At 39.6% G+C, this 20949-nt stretch overlaps 1 protein-coding gene across 6 annotated transcripts; it reads left to right on the top strand.

Annotated features, from left to right (window-relative positions):
* The first annotated feature begins 344 nt into the window (after window positions 1–344).
* On the top strand, window positions 345–20840 carry zgc:154075 (uncharacterized protein LOC556929 homolog). Of its 6 annotated transcripts, none has more exons than XM_049581305.1 (14): window positions 345–494; window positions 822–930; window positions 1466–1550; window positions 1643–1716; window positions 1847–1906; window positions 2089–2196; window positions 2400–2456; window positions 2632–2762; window positions 2929–2983; window positions 3222–3314; window positions 3414–3548; window positions 4407–4508; window positions 6299–6460; window positions 19986–20840. In XM_049581305.1, the coding sequence occupies exons 1-14, from the start codon at window positions 481–483 to the stop codon at window positions 20112–20114; spliced, it is 1314 nt and encodes a 437-aa protein (XP_049437262.1). In that variant the 5' UTR covers window positions 345–480; the 3' UTR covers window positions 20115–20840. The 6 variants fall into 6 exon arrangements, with proteins under 6 accessions (XP_049437262.1, XP_049437261.1, XP_049437264.1 ...); XM_049581304.1 differs by lacking the exon at window positions 19986–20840 and adding an exon at window positions 6789–7557; XM_049581307.1 differs by lacking the exons at window positions 822–930; window positions 1466–1550; window positions 1643–1716; ... (7 more) ...; window positions 4407–4508; window positions 6299–6460 and adding exons at window positions 11664–11765; window positions 15478–15562; window positions 15647–15720; ... (7 more) ...; window positions 19054–19155; window positions 19506–19667 and having other exon boundaries at window positions 389–494; window positions 19986–20838.
* Window positions 20841–20949: the final 109 nt, after the last annotated feature.

The following is a 20949-nucleotide window of genomic DNA, read 5'->3' as shown; positions in this document are numbered from 1 at the left end:
TGCTTGTCGAATTGTATAACTATCTTTATTAATTAATAATAATAATAATATAGATTGAACATGAAACGATAAAAAAGCATGTTTGCAACCCCAGGAGGATGATTAATAAACGAATTGATTAAGCTCTGTTAAAGGTGTTAAAGGTCTTTGAAACAACAACTCCAACTACACGTTACTTCCAGATATCCTATCATATGGATGACTGATTAATATGTCCAGTCGTATGTGCATCTTTCTCTTTTCTAACAAGTGAATAAGAGTTAACGAGGGGCAGTGAATGCAGCAGAAAGTTCTTGTACATACTCTAGGGGGCGTTACGTCATCTTGTGACTGCTTCGCTGCAGGCTTTTTTGTTCGAAGAAGTGAAACACCGTTGATGCTGCTGTAGTCATCACCTCAGTGGACTCTGGACGTGTCTGTGGGCGTCTTCCTACAAAATTGGACAGACGCGGAAGACAAACAGAAGGTTTTGACAGCTGTATGGGACAAAACAGGTACTGAGCCAAACAACCAATTCATTAACTGACAGATATTTACCAGAAACAGTATTTTAATGAGCTAGCTACATACTTTCATGTACCGTGTCTGTTATTATCCTTAATCAGTATATTTGGAAGGATTTAGATGTGTTTATATAGTTAATTTAAATGACGGATAATCTATACTTAGAGAACTAGGTGTTGTGAATAATAACGCAGATTACATGAGGTATATGTCCCGAACAGGGACCGGCTGTATCAACCTCTGACTGACTGGTCATCAGTGTGTTTTATCTCAGCCATTATGAAAAGTGTGTTTACAAGTTTTGATTTGTGTTAAAGTTCACAGGGTGGCAAAATGACGACCCCTGTCCGTGTCATCGTGATAGGAGCTGGCAATCGAGGGGATAACTACTCCCACTATGCATCGATCCACCCTGAACGAGTTAAGGTCAGGAGAGGTTGCTCTGCAGCCTGAACTTGTCATCAAGGACACAGTTCCGTATTTTTTGTGGATTGTGTTGCTGATTTACTGTATCTATAAACAATATTCTTCCACCGTAAAACCTGTGAGCTAAATGATCCCAGATGAGATCACTGACAAGATATTCATGACAGAAAGATGTAAAGTACAATAGAAAAGTTTGTCACAGTACAAGAAGATCATCAAATCCATGTTTCCTGCAACAATATAGGTTCATTTTGATTATTATGCTTTTTATTATCATTATTATTTTAGTGGTTTTACTCATATTTTTCCCTGATGCATTGCTTATTTACTTAAAGGTCTAGTGTGGTGAATTTAGCAACATCTAGTGGTGAGACTGCAGAACATAGTAAAAAAGATAGGAATATTGTATCAAATTCTGCCAGTATATCCCCCTAAATCTTTCACACTGGACCTTTAAGTAAATGATCTGAATACTTTTTTCTACTTGTTATGAACACTTGTTATGCACCTTTCTTCAACTCATCTTCCCCATTAGGTTGTTGGAGTAGCTGATCCAAGGAAATTTGCTCGCACTAAACTTCAACAGCAACACAAAGTTGTAGATGAAAACATATTTGAAGGTGAAAATCAAAAGGAAAAAATGCATTAAAGTGTTTATATCTGTCAATATTTGCCTCATACTAAATTATTAAATGTGCTTTTTTCAAACTAGACTGGCCCAGTGTCATCAAAAGAGAGAAGTTTGCAGATGCAGTGTTAATTTGTACTCCAGACCGCCTTCATAAGGTAAACACTATAGATATTTATATACATTTACTGTTTAGCTCTGTGAACACACCTCATTATCAGTCTGAATTATTTAACTTTGTCATAGTCCTTTTCTTGTCATTCTCTTAAACTAGTTTCTGTTCCTCAGGAACCTGCAGTGGCCTTTGCACAGAAAGGCTACCATATTCTGCTGGAGAAACCAATGGCTGTGAGTGCTTTGTTAATAAACATAAACTATCTTTCATGTTAGTTTGTAATTCTTAATTTCTTTTTTTGCTAGTTTGTGTCAGTTTCTGAAATACAAAACCACCTCTGTCTTTTCCTTTCCATGATTGCATTTGTGTGACACTCATGCCTTCCTTGCTCACCAATGTCCTCACATGACTGAAGACAACTGCTGAAGACTGCAGAACAATTGTGGAGGCTTGCACTCAGAGTGGAGTGATGCTATCAGTGGGCCATGTTCTCCGGTATGATCCTCTCATCCACATGATTAAGGTGAACATTTTCTGTCACACTTCATGAAACACTTGACAGTTTTCTTTACCAGGCATGAGTCACAGTTTTGGGTTTAAAGACGTCTGTATGGATACTTATAAATTAAACATGTCAAAGAAACTTTTTCTCACGCAGACTGATAAAGAGAATCACAAAGTCCAAATATGGATTTCTACCTCTTTTTTTTTCTTATTCTTTTCTAGGAGCTGATAGATGCTGGAGTCATAGGTGATGTGATGCACATTCAGCACTTTGAGCCGGTAAAAATGTCAACAGAATAGAAATAAAGACAGTAATGCTGCAAACCCTCAGGGCTCCTCATTAAACTCACACATCCATCAGTAACAGTATTCCTGCTTTAAACACTTTTTTGTTTTTAATTCAAGGCATTACTGTAACAGATTACCGACTTGTCTTGTCAACCTCTTGTTGCAGGTTGGGTTTTATCACTTTGCTCACTCATTTGTTCGAGGGAACTGGAGGAATGAAGCAGAGAGCTCGTTTTCTCTTTTGGCTAAATCGTGCCACGACATCGACCTAATACATCACTGGGCTGGAGCACGCAGGTAAAACTCTGCTCTTAATATCACCCAACAGCTCAGCTGATGTTCAGAAGTATATACACTTAACACATTTGTTGGACCACAGTCTCTGTTTTCACGTGGGCGAGGTTGTTTTCTGTGAGGTCGTCCTGTTTTGCCTAAGATGAATCATTAACTTTGTGCTCAGCAGGTGTTTGAAAGTGTCATCATTTGGATCTGTAAACCACTTCAGAAAAAAACACAAGGTCTGTGAACTCTTCACCGTATGAGGCCTAATACAAAGAAATCATGACTTTATTGTAGATCTATAAATTTTTTGAGAAACAGCACATAACATTACAGCACTTTAATCCTTTTCAACATTGTTGAGTTATATTTTTGTGTCATTAAGATGTATTACATCCATCAAAGTTCTCTGCATTTTTGCAAAAAGAAATACTAAGCATGAATATAAAAGTGACGTTGCTCGTTTTTTTTTGTCAGCCAACAGGTGCTGGAGATCGCTGCCTGGATTGTTCAATAGAAAAAGACTGTCCCTACTCAGCACGCAAAATCTACCTGGATAGAGTAAAACAGGTTAATATTTCAACATAATAGTTTCACCAATTATGGATTCTGTGAACATGAATACTTTACTTGCTGTACATGATTTCATATGTGCTGTATGTGTGCTAGGGTCACACTGGCTGGCCTGTATCAGTCATTTGCCAGAGCTCGGACCCAGACATCGAGTCAGTAACTGAGGCCCTGAAGACTGGACCATATGGCCGCTGTGTCTACGAGTGTGACAATGACGTCTGCAGTAACCAGGTTAGAAAACACTGGCTTTATAAACCGACAGTTCACCTCAAAATCAAAAATATATATTTTTCTTCTCTTCCCTGTAGTGCTGTTTATCAGTTAAGATAGTTTTGGTGTGCGTTTATCGGCAGTTAAGATGTCTGCCTTGTCTCCAGTATAATGGAACTAGATGGCACTTAGCTTGTGGAGCTCAAAGCACCAAAAATACACTTGAAAAACTCACAACAACGTCTACAGAAATCATGACCCGGTTACTCAAGATAATCCACAGACCTTGTTGCGAGCAGTTTCATGTAGGAACCATACTTCATACATACTACATCCACCAACCGTATGACCATGCATAAGAAGCGTGCATCTACTCATGGATGAGAGACTCGTGTTTGTGACAGTATGAGATGTAAACATAAATCACTTCCTCCTCAGCTGATTTGTATCGTTAGCTAGCTCAGTAAAACTCTTAAATTCCTCTTTCCTTCAGTGGGATGGGTTCAGTGCAGTGATACAGTTGGTGGGTGTAGTTCAGTAGAAAGAAAATAGTTCCTACGTTTAACTGCCCACAACAAGGTCTGTGAATTATCTTGAGGTACCGGGTCATAATTTCTGGCAAGAGACATTGCTGTTGAATTTTTAAGATTTATTTGGTGCTTTGAGCACCACAAGCTGAGTGCCTCTCTAGCCCATCAAATTTTATTGTTGCTTAAATATAACTTGGATACACCAGTATCCATGGTAGTATCAAACCATTTCTATGTATCAGTCATTAGGTCAAAATAAACTACAGAGTCTGATCATTTCAGCTAATATGTCCAGACTGCTGCTGATTCTCCAGTGTTTCCCTACAGCTTATCTGCTCTGTTTGCCCAGGTTGTTAACATGGAGTTTGAAGGGGGTCTGACAGCAGCCTTTTCCATGGTGGCTTTCACTGAGGAGATTTGCAACCGAAAAACAACCATCTATGGCAGCAAGGTAGGACTGGAAGGAATGTGCGTTGCAGGAAGGAAAAGACAAATAAATGCAAATGCCAAGAAATTGAAGATATCATTCCAAAATCACGAGCATTAACATACTGCTATAACACGCAAGCCTCCACTCTTCAGAGAAGGCTTTCCACAAGATTTTGAAATCTGTCTGCAGAGATTAGATTCCTTTCATCCACAGAAGTATCAGTGAGGTTGAGCGCTGATGTTGGGTGATAAGGCCTGGAATTAGAAAAAAAGACAAAATAGACATCCTAGCAACATCAAAATATGACGTTAACATGAACAGGTATTATTCTGCTAAAGCCTATGTACACAGTGTACATGCAGCAGCTTTGTACATCCTAAAAATTGAAAACAATAAGTCAGCTACATTTAAAAATAATATGCCAACATTGATTCCCACAAGAATCAGACACCAGTCTCCTGTGTTAAAGTCCTGTGCTTGACCCATTGACCCACCATGTTCTAAGTTGCTCTTTAAACAATGTCACTTGACTGGCAGTACATCTGTATGTTTTTTCTTGTAAATTTTCCACTTTAATCTCAGAGAAAATCTGAGATTGGCTAGTATTAGCCCTAACCATGACTTCTTTGCCTTAATCCTAACTGCTTCCAGCCTGGATGCGTCAACAGGACGAGTAGTAGCCAATCACAGCATGCAATGGAATCCATAATATTGTGTTGAAGGGATGGGTGTAAATAGCTAAGTAGCTGCAGTGTGACTACTCTAAGGGGGGAGCTAACAGACACTCTGAAAAACTTTGGGAAGCACACTCTCACCTGAAATATTACTGTACACTGCAACATTCAATCAATCAGTTTTATTTATAAAGCCCAATATCACAAATCACAATTTGCCTCACAGGGCTTTACAGCATACGACATCCCTCTGTCCTTAGTACCCTCACAGCGGATAAGGAAAAACTCCCCCAAAAAAACCCCTTTAACGGGGAGGGGGGGGGGGGACAGTAATAACAGTAGAAGTATGAGTAATGATAACAGTAGCAGCAGGAGGCATCTGGCAGGACCACAGCAGCAACACAACCACACACATCATGCTATCCAGGCACCGCTGCAATACGATTTAACCTGAGAGACAGTGGAGCACAAAGGCTCCGGAGAAGATGCCGTACTTTTGGAGACTTTAGGGACCACGAGTAACCCTGCATTCTCAGAGCGCAGTGTTCTGGTAGGATAACATGGCACTATGAGCTCTCTAAGATATGACGGAGCTTGACCATTTAGAGCTTTATAAGTTAAGAGTAGGATTTTAAATTCAATTCTGGATTTTACAGGGAGCCAGTGCAGAGAAGCTAAAACAGGAGAAATATGATCTCGTTTCTTAGTTCCTGTCAGTACACGTGCTGCTGCATTCTGAATTAGCTGGAGAGTTTTTAAGGACTTATTAGAGCTACCTGATAATAGAGAGTTACAGTAATCCAGCCTTGAGGTAACAAAAGCGTGGACCAGTTTTTCTGCATCTTTTCAGGTCAGGATAGGCCTAATTTACATTAAGTGCTCTCTTTTATAAATCTAAGGAGCTTTGTCCATACCATGAAACACAGCCACAGACCATTAGTACACAGAGTATGTAGGGTGTTAGTACTTCTGGCTATAGAGTATACCTTGATATTGATATGCTATTGATCTAGTGTGGCACAATTTAGAAGCAACACTTGTTACTTTAAGGTGATTACACAGCTTAAAGTTCTGTAAGCCTTTAAGAGCTGATGCATCTGTTAAATACTGGCTATATAATGAACTGTGTCCTTGCAGGGGGAGCTGTCATATGACAGCCGTGAAATCCGTGTGTTTGACTTTCTGACCCAAAGATCCACAACGCACACGGCACGCAATGATGCCCCTAAGCACTTTGGCATTCATGGACATAGTGGAGCAGACTACCATCTTATGGATGCTTTTATTTCTGCTGTGGCGGTGAGAGCTTCTACATAATATTTTTACATGTGTTTTGTCAATGTATGGTTTTCTGATTTCTTTTCCTCCTCTGCCCACTCCAGAATCAACTCATTTGGTTGTTGCTGTGTGTGAACAGTTCACCTTATAGTGACAGCTGACCTGTCCTTGCAGTTGTTTGGCCAAATTTAGGACAGATAAAGAATATTCACTTAATTTGCATTCTTGTACATGTGGAGTAGGCACTAAAACTAAATTTATATCTAGATTTGGAAACACTGATTGTGATGGTTGATTAGCCGTGTGTGTGTGTGTGTGTGTGTGTGTGTGTGTGTTTTTGTGAGTGCAGAACAACGATCCGTCCCTGATCCGCTCAGGTCCTGAGGAGACACTGCAGAGCCATTTGCTGGTGTTTGAAGCTGAGCGGTCGCGGCTGGAGAGCAGGGTGGTGTACTGTGGCGACATTGGCCAGAGCTAGAAGACTGAAAAACCGTTGACTTGAAAATGATCGCGCCTTGAAATTCAGGGACAGTTAGACTGATTCATTTTATGGCCAAGTGTATTGAAGCTGATTGTGTAGTTCATATTGCTCAGGGATTTTAATACTGTGTGTGTGTGTGTGTGTGTGTGTGTGTGTGTGTGTGTGTGTGTGTGTGTGTGAGTGTGTGAGTGAACCTGTTAAGTCTTGAATTATAAGTAATATGCCAAGAACTTGATCATTTATTGCTCAGCACGTCACATTGTTATCATTGTTGGTTAACTAGATCATATAATCATCCTCATAATTTCTACTAAAAACCTGAAAATTGAAATTATTTTTGAATCATTGTTTGCTCTAAATGTCATTCAACAAACACAAAATTCTTTCCCATCTGTGTCAGCGTGTAGAATACATCTCAGGATATTCATGAATGCTTCAAGTTTTGTTGCTTGTTTTTGCCGTCACTCTGAACAGCTTCTTGAAATACAGCAGTAAGTAAAAAACACTATCAATCAATCAATCAATCAATCAATTTTATTTATAAAGCCCAATATCACAAATCACAATTTGCCTCACAGGGCTTTACAGCATACGACATCCCTCTGTCCTTAAGACCCTCACAGCGGATAAGGAAAAACTCCCCAAAAAAACCCCTTTAACGGGGGAAAAAAAACGGTAGAAACCTCAGGAAGAGCAACTGAGGAGGGATCCCTCTTCCAGGACGGACAGACGTGCAATAGATGTCGTACAGAACAGATCAACATGATAAATTAGCAGTAATCCACATGACACAATGAGACAGAGAGAGAGAGAGAGAGAGAGAGAGAGAGAGAGAGAGAGAGAGATATTCAGGTAATGACAGTATCTTACAACAACATTAATGGAAGTAATAATATTATAGTTATAGTTCTGGTTACTGCGGTACAATATGTTGAAAGTATGTATTAATACCTGGCAGTATACATGTGTGACAATAATCATATGTGTATAATAACAGAAGAAGTATGACTAATGACTAATGATGGCAGCAGCAGCAGGAGGCATCTGGCGGGACCACGGCAGCAGCACAACCACACACGTCACGCTGTCCAGGCACCGCTGTGATATGAGTTAATCTGAGAGACAGTGGAGCACAAAGGCTCCGGAGAAGAAGCCGAGTTAGTGACATCCAGCATGGCCGGGTTAGCTAGATGCAGTAATAGGATACGAGAGAGAGAGAGAGAGAGAGAAGGAGAGAAGGGGCCCGGTGTATTATAGAGGGGTCCTCCGGCAGACTAGGCCTAAGTCAGCCTAACTAAGGGCTGGTACAGGACAAGCCTGAGCCAGCCCTAACTATAAGCTTTATCAAAGAGGAAAGTCTTAAGTCTAGTCTTAAATGTGGAGTCGGTGTCTGCCTCCCGGACCGTAACAGGAAGATGATTCCACAGGAGAGGAGCCTGATAGCTGAAGGCTCTGGCTCCTGATCTACTTTTGGAGACTTTAGGGACCACGAGTAACCCTGCGTTCTCAGAGCGCAGTGTTCTGGTGGGATAATATGGCACTATGAGCTCTCTAAGATATGATGGAGCTTGACCATTTAGAGCTTTATAAGTTAACAGTAGGATTTTAAATTCAATTCTGGATTTTACAGGTAGACAGTGCAGAGAAGCTAAAACAGGAGAGATATGATCGCGTTTATTAGTTCCTGTTAGTACACGTGCTGCTGCATTCTGAATTAGCTGGAGAGTTTTTAAGGACTTACTAGAGCTACCTGATAATAGAGAGTTACAATAATCCAGCCTTGAGGTAACAAAAGTGTGGACCAATTTTTCTGCATCTTTTGGTCAGGATAGGCCTAATTTTCGCAATATTACGCAGATGAAAAAATGCAGTCCGTGAGGTTTGCTTTAAATGAGAATTAAAGACAAATCTTGATCAAATGTTACTCCGAGGTTTCTTACGGTAGTGGCAGGGGCCAGAGCAATGCCATCTAGAGAAACTATGTCATCAGATAAAGAGTCTCTGAGTTGTTTGGGGCCAAGAACAATAACTTCAGTTTTGTCTGAATTTAACATCAGGAAATTGGTGCTCATCCAAGTTTTTATGTCTTTAAGGCAATTATGGAGTTTAGTTAATTGATTGCTTTCTTCTGGCTTCATTGATAAATACAACTGAGTATCATCCGCATAACAATGGAAATTTATAGAGTGATTTCTAATGATGTTACCTAACGGAAGCATATATAGAGTAAACAGGATTGGCGGAACTCCAAAACAAACTTTAGTACGTAAGGATGGTTCATTATGACGTCAACAAATTGAAAAGCGATCAGATAAATAAGATTTAAACCAGCTTAGTGCTGAACCTTTTAAGCCAATTAAGTGATCCAGTCTCTGCAGCAGAATTTGATGGTCAATTGTGTCAAGCGCCGCACTAAGATCTAATAAAACAAGTACAGAGGCAGTCCTTTGTCTGAAGCAATCAGAAGGTCATTTGTAATTTTAACTAGAGCTGTCTCAGTGCTATGATGCACTCTAAATCCTGACTGAAATTCCTCAAATAAATTATTATCCTGGAGAAAATCACACAGCTGGTCTGCGACTACTTTCTCAAGGATCTTTGACATAAAGGGAAGATTAGATATTGGTCTATAGTTGGCTAACACCTCTGGATCCAGGGTGGGCTTTTTTAGTAGAGGTTTAATTACAGCTACCTTAAAAGACTGTGGTACATAACCTGTTAATAAGGATATATTGATCATATCTAATATATGAGTGTTAACTATAGGTAAGACCTCCTTAAGTAGCCTAGTTGGGATGGGGTCTAAGAGACACGTTGATGATTTGGATGAAACTGAGCTACACTACTGAGCTATGGAGACAATACTTAAAATATTGAAAATAAATGTATTGAATTTATAGGTACCACTAGCTGTGAAGAAATGCACTCTAATATACAATAAACATAAACATGCCATTAGCTCTCACACTGTTATTTCTTGTTGAGAGACTACTACATTGAAGCTTTACATCATATTACATTAATCTTAACATCATGTAAAAATCATACAGTATAATGTATCTTTCAGAAAATTGAAATGCTCAGCACTGACTTGTTTCTGGTGGCTCAGTGTGCAGCTGCTCATGGCAGCTCTAAGGAGCAGCATTGACTGTAAACATCAGGTCAGTCTGTTTTCTTTTTCTTATGAATCTGGGGGATAAATAATAGAAACTTCCTTTTTTTACATGTCCAAGGGTTTTTAGGAAAAAAAAACCTTCAGAGAACCTTCAGAGAACAATCCCTGAAGGTTCACCGAAGGTGCTCCAAAGGTTTTTAAAAAACCCTTTAGAGAAGTTTTATAATCAGAATCACTGCCCTCTGAATCGTAAAGGAATCGTGAGGTTCCTGGAGATTCCCAGCCCTATTCAACTGCCAACCTTTCTGTGTTTATGTGTACAGACTCGTCACAAACAGGTTTATGACACTATTAAACATGAATAGAGGTGGCCAGCGGGGAAGAAGGGGGTTTAAAAAGACAGCCCTCCATTCTGTCAACAACATTATGTAAACAATATAAAGCCTAATCTATTTGAGGACACTCGACACTTTGATGAGTGTGGATATAGAAATGATGCATTTTGTCACTCGACACTGTCAAATTGTGCACCTGGAGATTTTTTTGCTGTGTCATATTTTTGTCCCATTTTCCCCACGTCGCCGCCCTTGAAAAAGTGCTATTTTGTAGGCTACTCCCCAGCCTAGCGGGCTGGATTGTGCAATAGAAATTTGTTTGATGCCCCGCAGCGCTACGGTTTTTGTGTTTCTGTGTGTTGGCGGCACTTGACTCACGTCAATGACGCCGCCGGTGTGTTTTGGCCTTTACAGATCATTTACAAATCAAATGTTTTGGCAGCACCTTGGCAACAGGGTTCTACCAATATTGTTTTAAGACAGGAGTCTGATACAGCTGCTGATTAACAATATTTTCAGCTCAGTGTTTGATAACTTTAGATATGAGCACATAAGTAGGCTATCCACAGTTTTTCAGAGAACTGTATTATGGTCAGGTGAAAAGCCTCTGAGGCAGCATTTTATATGACGTTACGTGATGACGTTCCTACAACTGAAGTCCACAAGACCATAGGGTGGACATTTGGCTACAGCTTCAGTGGACTCTGGATGTGCCTGTAGTCGTTTCCTGACAGAAGTGGACAGACGCGGAGGACAGACAGAAGGTTTTGACAGCTGTATGGGACAAAACAGGTACTGAGCCAAACAACCAATTCATTAACTGACAAATATTATTGACCAGAGACAGTATTTTAATGAGCTAGCTACATACTTTCATATACCGTGTCTGTTATTATCCTTATTCAGTATATTTGGAAGGATTCAGGTGTTTTTAAATGGTTAATTTAAATGACGGATAATCTCTGTCTGGAGAACTAGATGTTGTGAATAATAACCCAGATTAGGTGTGATGGGTGGAGTGACACATAGTGTGTGTGGTCTGGTGTAGATAGGGAAGCTGTCTGTAACAGAGCACTGTGTGTGTTAAATAAAAGTATTGAGTCCCTCAGTTAGAGTCAACTCTGTGGACTTTCATCTCCATGACAAGTCCATCTGTAACAGGTAGCTGTAACAGTATAAAGTATATGATGTCCCTGACATCCCTGACGTCAACCTCTGACTGACTAATAATTAGTGTGTTTTACTTCAGCCATTGTAAAAGGTGCGTTTACAAGTTTTGATTTGTGCTCACAGGGTGGCAAAATGACGACCCCTGTCGGTCTCATCGTGGTGGGTGCTGGTTGTCGTGGGGAGTGCTTAACCCAGTTTGCATGGATCCACCCTGAACGAGTTAAGGTCAGGAGAGGTTGCTCTGCAGCCTGAACTTGTCATCAAGGACACAGTTCCGTATTTCTTGTGGATTGTGTTGCTGATTTACTGTATCTATAAACAATATTCTTCCACAGTAAAACCTGTGAGCTAAATGATCCCAGATGAGATCACTGACAAGATATTCATGACAGAAACATGTAAAGTATAATAGAAAAGTTTGTCACAGTACAAGAAGATCCTCAAATCCATGTTTCCTGCAACAATATAGGTTCATTATGATTATTATGCTTATTGTTATTATGATTTGAGTGGTATTATTTGTATTTTCCCTGATGTATTGCTTCTTTATTTAAAGGTTTAGTGTGTTGAATTTAGTGACATCTAGTGGTGAGGCTGCAGAACTGAAACTTCTCCTGTGTGGCAAACGAGTAGGAGAGATATGTCTGCAGACTAGAGCTTAGATTCTCTGCCCAAGCCCGAGCTCGGCCCGGCTGTTCTGTTATAATGTCAATGTTCTGTGAGTTAATGGCATGTTTGGGATTGAATGAGGTGCGGGGTGCGAGTTAGAGCCTTGCGCGGCACTGTTCAACCCGCTCCTGCCCACTCCCGCTGAATTTCTGACCATTACTGCCCGCAACTGCAATATGTGTATTACACTCCCACCCGCACCGCAAAACTCTGAGAATTTATGCCCGCACAATAATAGAGATCGATGATTTTGTGTCTTCTCCCATCCCGCAGGAGAAAACACGTCATTTTATAGGCTATTAATAAAGAGATTCATGGGGTTGTTTGTTTCGTTTCCCTGGCCTGCATGTCTTTTGACGCACTGGTCAAGAATAGCGCTCCTATTTCGTTGTTTTCATTTAGTTTTTAATGAAATAAAGGCTGTTTCATATTCTATTCTCCTCCTCTGTATTTATTTATTTTTCTACCTTTATATAATCACACAGTGAATGAGGTTAAGGCAAGCCTGGCGCCAGGATGAAGTTACTGAGGGGGCGGTTAAAAATTAAGAGGGGGCAAATCTTTATTAGCTATGCAACATAGGTTCACAGTGAGTTATAAAGAGCGCGCAGCCGTGCGTAATTGTCGCTCGTAATGACAGCTTGTCGCCGGTGAAACACAATAAACTGCACGTCTTCTTTCATGTTTGTCTCATCACAGATGGAGCTTGCACACAGACAGACAGGTGGAGCAAGCGGCAAATTGGTGTGAAAGCTGGTTCAGGGCATATTCGTCCATTTATGAATAAATATAGAGTGGAAACGCTTATGCATGTGCACCAAGATCCCGCAGTGGTTTTTTTAGCCGCCCGTTCCCGCCCGCAGCAAAGTCCAAACCGCCCGCTCCTGCAGTATTCCCGGCGGGACCCAGTCTATGGCAAGCCGTTTTAACATTTAATTACTAAGTCCGACTATCCGGAATTACCATTATAGATATCTATAATGTAATTTTGACTAGTAGTAATGTCATTGTGACTAGTATGAATTTTAATTTAAGATATCTGTAACGTCATTCTGACTAGTCAAAACTGAATTACAGATATCTGTAATGTCATTTTGACTAGTCAAAACTACAGTTACAGATATCTGTAATTCAGTTTTGACTAGTAAGATTCAAACTATTTTTGCCATTCATGTGTATGGGGTTTGTCATTATAGATATCTACAATTACATTATGACTATCTATAATTCCAGTTTGAGATATCTACAACGTCATTTTGACTACAGTCATAATTCAGATGCAGATATCTACAACGTCATTTTGACTATCTGAAACTCAATTCAAGATATCTAGAAAGGACCATGTAGATATCTTCAATTGATGATAATTAAAGATGTCTTGAACTCGAATTATGACTAGTCAAAATTAAATTGTAGATATCTCAAACTGGAATTACAGATATCCACAATTCAGTTGCAGATATCCGCAATAACAATTGTAGATATCCGCAACTACATTGGAGATATCTATAATGACAAACCCCATACACATGAATGGCAAAAATAGTTTGAATCTTACTAGTCAAAACTGAATTACAGATATCTGTAACTGTAGTTTTGACTAGGCAAAATCTAATTACAGATATCTTGAATAAGAGTTTTGACTAGGCAAAATTATGTTGCAGATATCAGCAATGAATATCCAGTCTAGCGATTAAATGTTAAAATGGCTTGCCATACCCAGTCCCAATGCAGCCCTCTAGTGCGAGTGTGACGGGGATGAGGAGGGCTGTGTGAGTGCGCGTGCTGGTGTGTCTATGAGCGAGCTGGAGGAGAGAGCAGGAGTGCACACATGGAGTTACAGCTAAGTTGTTGTTTGTTGGTTGTTTTGGCGTGGTTATGGCCAACAGTAACCTGTACTGTTCAGTAAAAAACGGTGGTTTAATTGCCGAATAACTACGTCATCCTTTCCACACGTCCTGGACGCTACAGTAGCCTATTATAAAAAATAAAATTAAACCACACTTTGTATGACACATAAAGTTACAACAAACTTAGTTACAATGCTGCAACATTGTGCGCGCACAGCCCTTCACCACCTGGATCCTAAAATAAGCACCTGTTTTATTACATAATCATGCTTCCGTGTTGCGCCGTTCATTAAGATCCTATCTTTCTGTCATTCAAATAACAAGACTTGTGGTTTAATACTCTTAATTATAACAGTCAACTTACTGAAAAATGTCGGGCTTAAATCGGGCTCGGGCCCATAATTACAGTTAATTGGACTGGCAGGGCCGGTCCCGGACATAACGTGCACGGGCTTGGGCCGGGTCGGGCTGGATTTTTTGGGCCCGATCTAAGCTCTACTGCAGACGTGAAAACACAAATGGCCCAATCTAGAGCCAGTGTTTGGTTTGTCCGCCCTGGAATACTGTAGAAACAAAGGACCTGCTCCATATGTAGATATAAACAGCTCATTGTAAGGTAACATTAACACCACATTTTTTATTTTCAGGTGATTATACACTAGTACAACCTAGTTATGAGAATTATATTGAATTCTGCCAGTATATCCCCCTAAATCAGGGCTATTTAATTACAAAGTCAACTGGGCCAGATTTTAAAACCAGAAAATGTTGATGGGCCATATTTTCAGGAGTGAGCAACCTACTATCTAATTTATACACACTCTATCTCTACCAGCATCTCCCTCTCCCTCCCACACACACACATGCACACACCTCACTTCCAGATGTTTTTCTTATAGGTCAGATACACAGGATACAGTTTTAAACAGTCTTTGACAGCAACAGTCATGTTTATAACAACAAAGTCACTATATAAACTCAATAATATCTCACTGGAAACAAATCTTACATGTCAATAAAATTAAAATTACTCCTGACATCACAATACTGAATAAAAAAAAAGGTAACGTTAACTAAGCATGAAGAACACTGCTTCATGATGATACGTGAAACCAAAACTTTAAAAACTAACGATAAAAGACCTGATAATATCGGAGCTTATAATTATTACGGTCTTGATTAAATTTGCCCCAGGCTGTTTAATAACAGGTCTCAGTACCACTCAGAGGTTTCTTCTGGGCCGCACGTGGCCTGTGTGCCACGGCTGCGGGCCGCTAATTGAATTGGCCTGCCCTAAATCCTTCACACCGGACCGTTAAGTAAATGATCAAAATAAAAATATAAAACCTAATTTTTTCTATTTATTTTCTAACAGAACACTTGTTATGCGCCTTTCTTCAACTCATCTTTCCCATTAGATTGTTGGAGTAGCTGATCCAAGGAAATTTGCTCGCACTAAACTTCAACGAGAGCACAACATTGTAGATGAAAACATATTTGAAGGTGAACATCAAAAGGAAAAAAATGCATTGAAATGTTTATATCTGTTAATATTTGCATACTAAATGTGCTTTTTTTTCAAACTAGACTGGCCCAGTGTCATCGAAAGAGTGAAGTTTGCAGATGCAGTGTTAATTTGTACTCCAGACCTCCTTCATAAGGTAAACACTATAGATATTTATATACATTTACTGTTTAGCTCTGTGAACACACCTCATTATCAGTCTGAATTATTTAACTTTGTCATAGTCCTTTTCTTGTCATTCTCTTAAACTAGTTTCTGTTCCTCAGGAACCTGCAGTGGCCTTTGCAAAGAAAGGCTACCATATTCTGCTGGAGAAACCAATGGCTGTGAGTGCTTTGTTAATAAACATAAATTATCTCAACATAGACTCGTAATATGGGTTATCATCCTACAGATTGTTTTTTAATGTTAGTGTGTAATTCTGTATTTTTATTACAAATTATCCTTTCCAAAAAAAAAAAAAAAATCATGCTCACATAATACTACATTTTTTCATCACATTTCACATTGTATTTCTTTAAAGCACATTTCAGACTTCGGACAAAAGATGCTTTTTTGTGTCAGTTTCGGAACAAAAACAAAATCATCTCTTGCATTTGTGCACCAATGTCCTCACATGACTGAAGACAACTGCTGAAGACTGCAAGGCGATTGTGGAGGCTTGCACTCAGAGTGGAGTGATACTATCAGTGGGCCATGTTCTCCGGTATGATCCTCTCATCCACATGATTAAGGTGAACATTTTCTGTCACACTTTATGAAAACACTTGACAGTTTTCTTTACCAGGCATGAGTCACAGTTTTGGGTTTAAAGACATCTATATGAGTACCTGATTATATAAGTTTTATTCAGATAATTATCAAGGAGAGCAAAGTATAGTTTGATTGTTTAGATTTCTGAACACAGAAACTTTATATCACCCAGACTGGTGAAGAAAATCACAAAGTCCAAACAAGGATTATCCCCTTTTCTTTTTCTTCTCTTTTCTAGGAGCTGATAGATGCTGGAGTCATAGGTGACGTGATGCACATTCAGCACTTTGAGCCGGTAAAAATGTCAACAGAATAGAGATAAAGACAGTAATGCTGCAAACCCTCAGGGCTCCTCATTAAACTCACACATCCATCAGTAACAGTATTCCTGCTTTTAACACTTTTTTATGCTTCTACACCGGCAGTAGCCGTGGCTGGAGGCATTATGTTTTTTGTTTTCGTCCCTTCCTTGTGAACATGATACCTCAAGAATGCCTTGAGAATTTCTTCAAATTTGGCACAAATGTTCAGTTGGACTCGAAGATGAATTGAATAGATTTTAGTTGTCAAGGGTCAAAGGCCAGTGTGACCTTGCATCTGTCTCATTCATGTGAACGTGATATCTCAAGAACATCAAGAGGGAATTTTGTAAATTTGACACGAACGTCCACTTGGACTGAAGAATGAAGTGATTCAAATTTTGTGGTTGGTCAAAGGTCAAAGCTCAAGAAACCACAACTCAAGAATTCATCTGCTAATTATGACAAACTTCACACAAGTGTCTAGTAGGATATAATAATGAAGTGATGACATTTTACATCCAAAAGGTCAAACACCAGCTTCACTGTGACATCGTAACGTTGTGCAAAAACACTTTTCTGGCCATTATTCAACGTCATATCTCAGGAACGGAGGGGGAGACATTTGATCAAATACTGAATTGGTGACACTTATCTTGGGTGCCCACCATCTGCTGATTGTATAGATCTTCTGTGCTGCTGGGGGGAGGATGTGTGTGAAGCATCCCTGTTTTCACAGACATCACTAGTGTGCAGAGGCATACAACCGTGGGGCATTAATTCTAGTTTAAATTCAAGGCATTACTGAAACAGATTACTGACTTGTCTTGTCAACCTCTTGTTGCAGGTTGGGTTTTATCACTTTGCTCACTCATATGTTCGAGGGAACTGGAGGAATGAAGCAGAGAGCTCGTTTTCTCTTTTGGCTAAATCGTGCCACGACATTGACCTAATAAATCACTGGGCTGGAGCACGCAGGTAAAACTCTGCTCTTAATATCATCCAACAGCTCAGCTGATGTTCAGAAGTATATACACTTAACACATTTGTTGGACCACAGTCTCTGTTTTCACGTGGGCGAGGTTGTTTTCTGTGAGGTCGTTCTGTTTTACCTGAGATGAATCATTAACTTTGTACTCGGCAGGTGTTTGAAAGTGTCATCATTTGGATCTGTAAGCCACTTCGGAAAAAAACACAAGGTCTGTGAACTCTTCACCGTATGAGGCCTAATACAAAGAAATCATGACTATCACAGAGGAAACAAGTAGTTGCTGCAGATATGAAACAAACAATCAATCAATAATATATAATCAATGTGATTATATTTTCCTTTTTGTTTTTATTGTAGATCTATAAATTTTTTGAGAAACAGCACATAACATTACAGCACTTTAATCCTTTTCAACATTGTTGAGTTATATTTTTGTGTCATTAAGATGTATTACATCCATCAAAGTTCTCTGCATTTTTGCAAAAAGAAATACTAAGCATGAATATAAAAGTGACGTTGCTCGTTTTTTGTCAGCCAACAGGTGCTGGAGATCGCTGTCTGGATTGTTCAATAGAAAAAGACTGTCCCTACTCAGCACGCAAAATCTACCTGGATAGAGTAAAACAGGTTAATATTTCAACATAATAGTTTCACCAATTATGGATTCTGTGAACATGAATACTTTACTTGCTGTACATGATTTCATATGTGCTGTATGTGTGCTAGGGTCACACTGGCTGGCCTGTATCAGTCGTTTGCCAGAGCTCGGACCCAGACATCGAGTCAGTAACTGAGGCCCTGAAGACTGGACCATATGGCTGCTGTGTCTACGAGTGTGACAATGACGTCTGCAGTAACCAGGTTAGAAAACACCAGCTTGATAACACACGTAAACCGACAGTTCACCTCAAAATCAAAGATAACTATTTTGTATTTTCCTCTTACCTGTAGTGCTACCTTTTACTCCAAATTGTTATGGTGTGAGTTGATGAGTGTTGATTTCTGGAAAGAGACATTGCTGCAAATTTTTCAAATGTATATTTGGTGCTTTGAGCACCACAAGCTGAGTGCCATCTAGTTCTGTTATATTGGAGAGAAGGCAGACATCTCTATGGCCGATATCTCCAACTCTCAGCAACTCACACCGAAACAGTCTAGACTAATAAAGAGCACTGCAGGTAAGAGGTTTGTTTGTTTGGGGGTGAACTACTGTCTCATTAATATCCATGTCACAACATACTGTACTATCCCTCTCCAGCCCATCAACTTTTGTTATTCCTTCAGTAAAGCTTACATGCATCCTTGGTGGTATGTATCAAGGATACGGTCAAAATAAACTACAGAGTCTGATCATTTCAGCTAATATGTCCAGACCGCTGCTGATTCTCCAGTGTTTCCCTACAGCTTATCTGTTCTGTTTGCCCAGGTTGTTAACATGGAGTTTGAAGGGGGTCTGACAGCAGCCTTTTCCATGGTGGCTTTCACTGAGGAGATTTGCAACCGAAAAACAACCATCTATGGCAGCAAGGTAGGACTGGAAGGAAGACAAGGCTAAGACAAAGACAAAGAAATGTTACAAATGTTACAAGAAAGAGGTGATGACAGAAAACTCACAGTAGGGTTGACCACGTATGCCCAAAAGTATACAGACACCCTATTGTTATGCCCATATGCAATTATAAGGGATGCCATTCCAAAATCATGAGCATGAACATACTGCTATAACAAGCAAGCCTATAACAAGTGTGTAGATATGATATCCGTTGGAGAAATGAATTACTGATTCAACTCAGCTCAAACATAGTTCACTGTAATGTAGCCTTTAAGAGCTGATGCATCTGTTAAATACTGGCTATATAATGAACTGTGTCCTTGCAGGGGGAGCTGTCATATGACAGCCATGAAATACGTGTGTTTGACTTTTTGACCCAAAGATCCACAACGCACACGCCACCCAGCGACGCCCCTGGGCACTTTGGCATTCATGGACATGGTGGAGCAGACTACCATTTTATGGATGCTTTTATTTCTGCTGTGGCGGTGAGAGCTTCTACATAATATTTTTACATGTGTTTTGTCAATGTATGGTTTTCTGATTTCTTTTCCTCCTCTGCCCACTCCAGAATCAACTCATTTGGTTGTTGCTGTGTGTGAACAGTTCACCTTATAGTGACAGCTGACCTGTCCTTGCAGTTGTTTGGCCAAATTTAGGACAGATAAAGAATATTCACTTAATTTGCATTCTTGTACATGTGGAGTAGGCACTAAAACTAAATTTATATCTAGATTTGGAAACACTGATTGTGATGGTTGATTAGCCGTGTGTGTGTATGTGTGTGTGTGTTTTTGTGAATGCAGAACAACGATCCGTCCCTGATCCGCTCAGGTCCTGAGGAGACACTGCAGAGCCATTTGCTGGTGTTTGAAGCTGAGCGGTCGCGGCTGGAGAGCAGGGTGGTGTACTGTGGCGACATTGGCCAGAGCTAGAAGACTGAAAAAATGACTGTAAAATGACTGTACTCGAAAAATCAAACACTTAAACCAGTAAACTAGATCATGTAATCATCCGCATAATTTCTACTAAAAACCTGAAAATTGAAATTGTTTTTGAATCATTGTTTGCTCTAAATGTCATTCAACAAACACAAAATTCTTTCCCATCTGTGTCAGCGTGTAGAATACATCTCAGGATATTCATGAATGCTTCAAGTTTTGTTGCTTGTTTTTGCTGTCACTCTGAACAGCTTCTTGAAATACAGTAGTAAGTAAAAAACACTACTGAGCTATGGAGACAATACTTAAAATATTGAAAATAAATGTATTGAATTTATAGGTACCACTAGCTGTGAAGAAATGCACTCTAATATACAATAAACATAAACATGCCATTAGCTCTCACACTGTTATTTCCTGTTGAGAGACTACTACATTGAAGCTTTACATCATATTACATTAATCTTAACATCATGTAAAAATCATACAGTATAATGTATCTTTCAGAAAACTGAAATGCTCAGCACTGACTTGTTTCTGGTGGCTCAGTGTGCAGCTGCTCATGGCAGCTCTAAGGAGCAGCATTGACTGTAAACATCAGGTCAGTCTGTCCTGTTTTTGCTCTGAATCTGAAGAATAAATAATAGAAAACCTCTTTTCTGTCATGTCTGCTAGGGCATATAATAAACCTGATAAAATAAGCTACTGGATAAGAGCTTTAACATTGATGTATCAGTAAAAAGCATTGGTTGTGACAGTATTTCAACTCTCTGCTGACAAAGCATTTCATGTCAACACACCCACTGGCTGTGGTGGGGGTTTTTTTTTT

This window comes from Epinephelus fuscoguttatus, linkage group LG7 (genome assembly GCF_011397635.1).
Source record: "Epinephelus fuscoguttatus linkage group LG7, E.fuscoguttatus.final_Chr_v1".
NCBI lineage: Eukaryota > Metazoa > Chordata > Actinopteri > Perciformes > Serranidae > Epinephelus > Epinephelus fuscoguttatus.
The sequence above is the reverse complement of the archived record's forward strand: the minus strand, read 5'-3'. Positions and strand labels throughout refer to the sequence as shown.

Bases quoted from the DNA above. Each gene is read 5' to 3' on its own strand.
- zgc:154075 (XM_049581303.1), top strand. From the start codon at position 7,347: ATGAATGCTTCAAGTTTTGTTGCTTGTTTTTGCCGTCACTCTGAACAG. The intron at 15,721-15,850 runs GTAAACACTATA...TCTGTTCCTCAG, and splicing joins CTCCAGACCTCCTTCATAAG to GAACCTGCAGTGGCCTTTGC. The intron at 17,615-17,780 runs GTAAAACTCTGC...TGTACTCGGCAG, and splicing joins CACTGGGCTGGAGCACGCAG to GTGTTTGAAAGTGTCATCAT.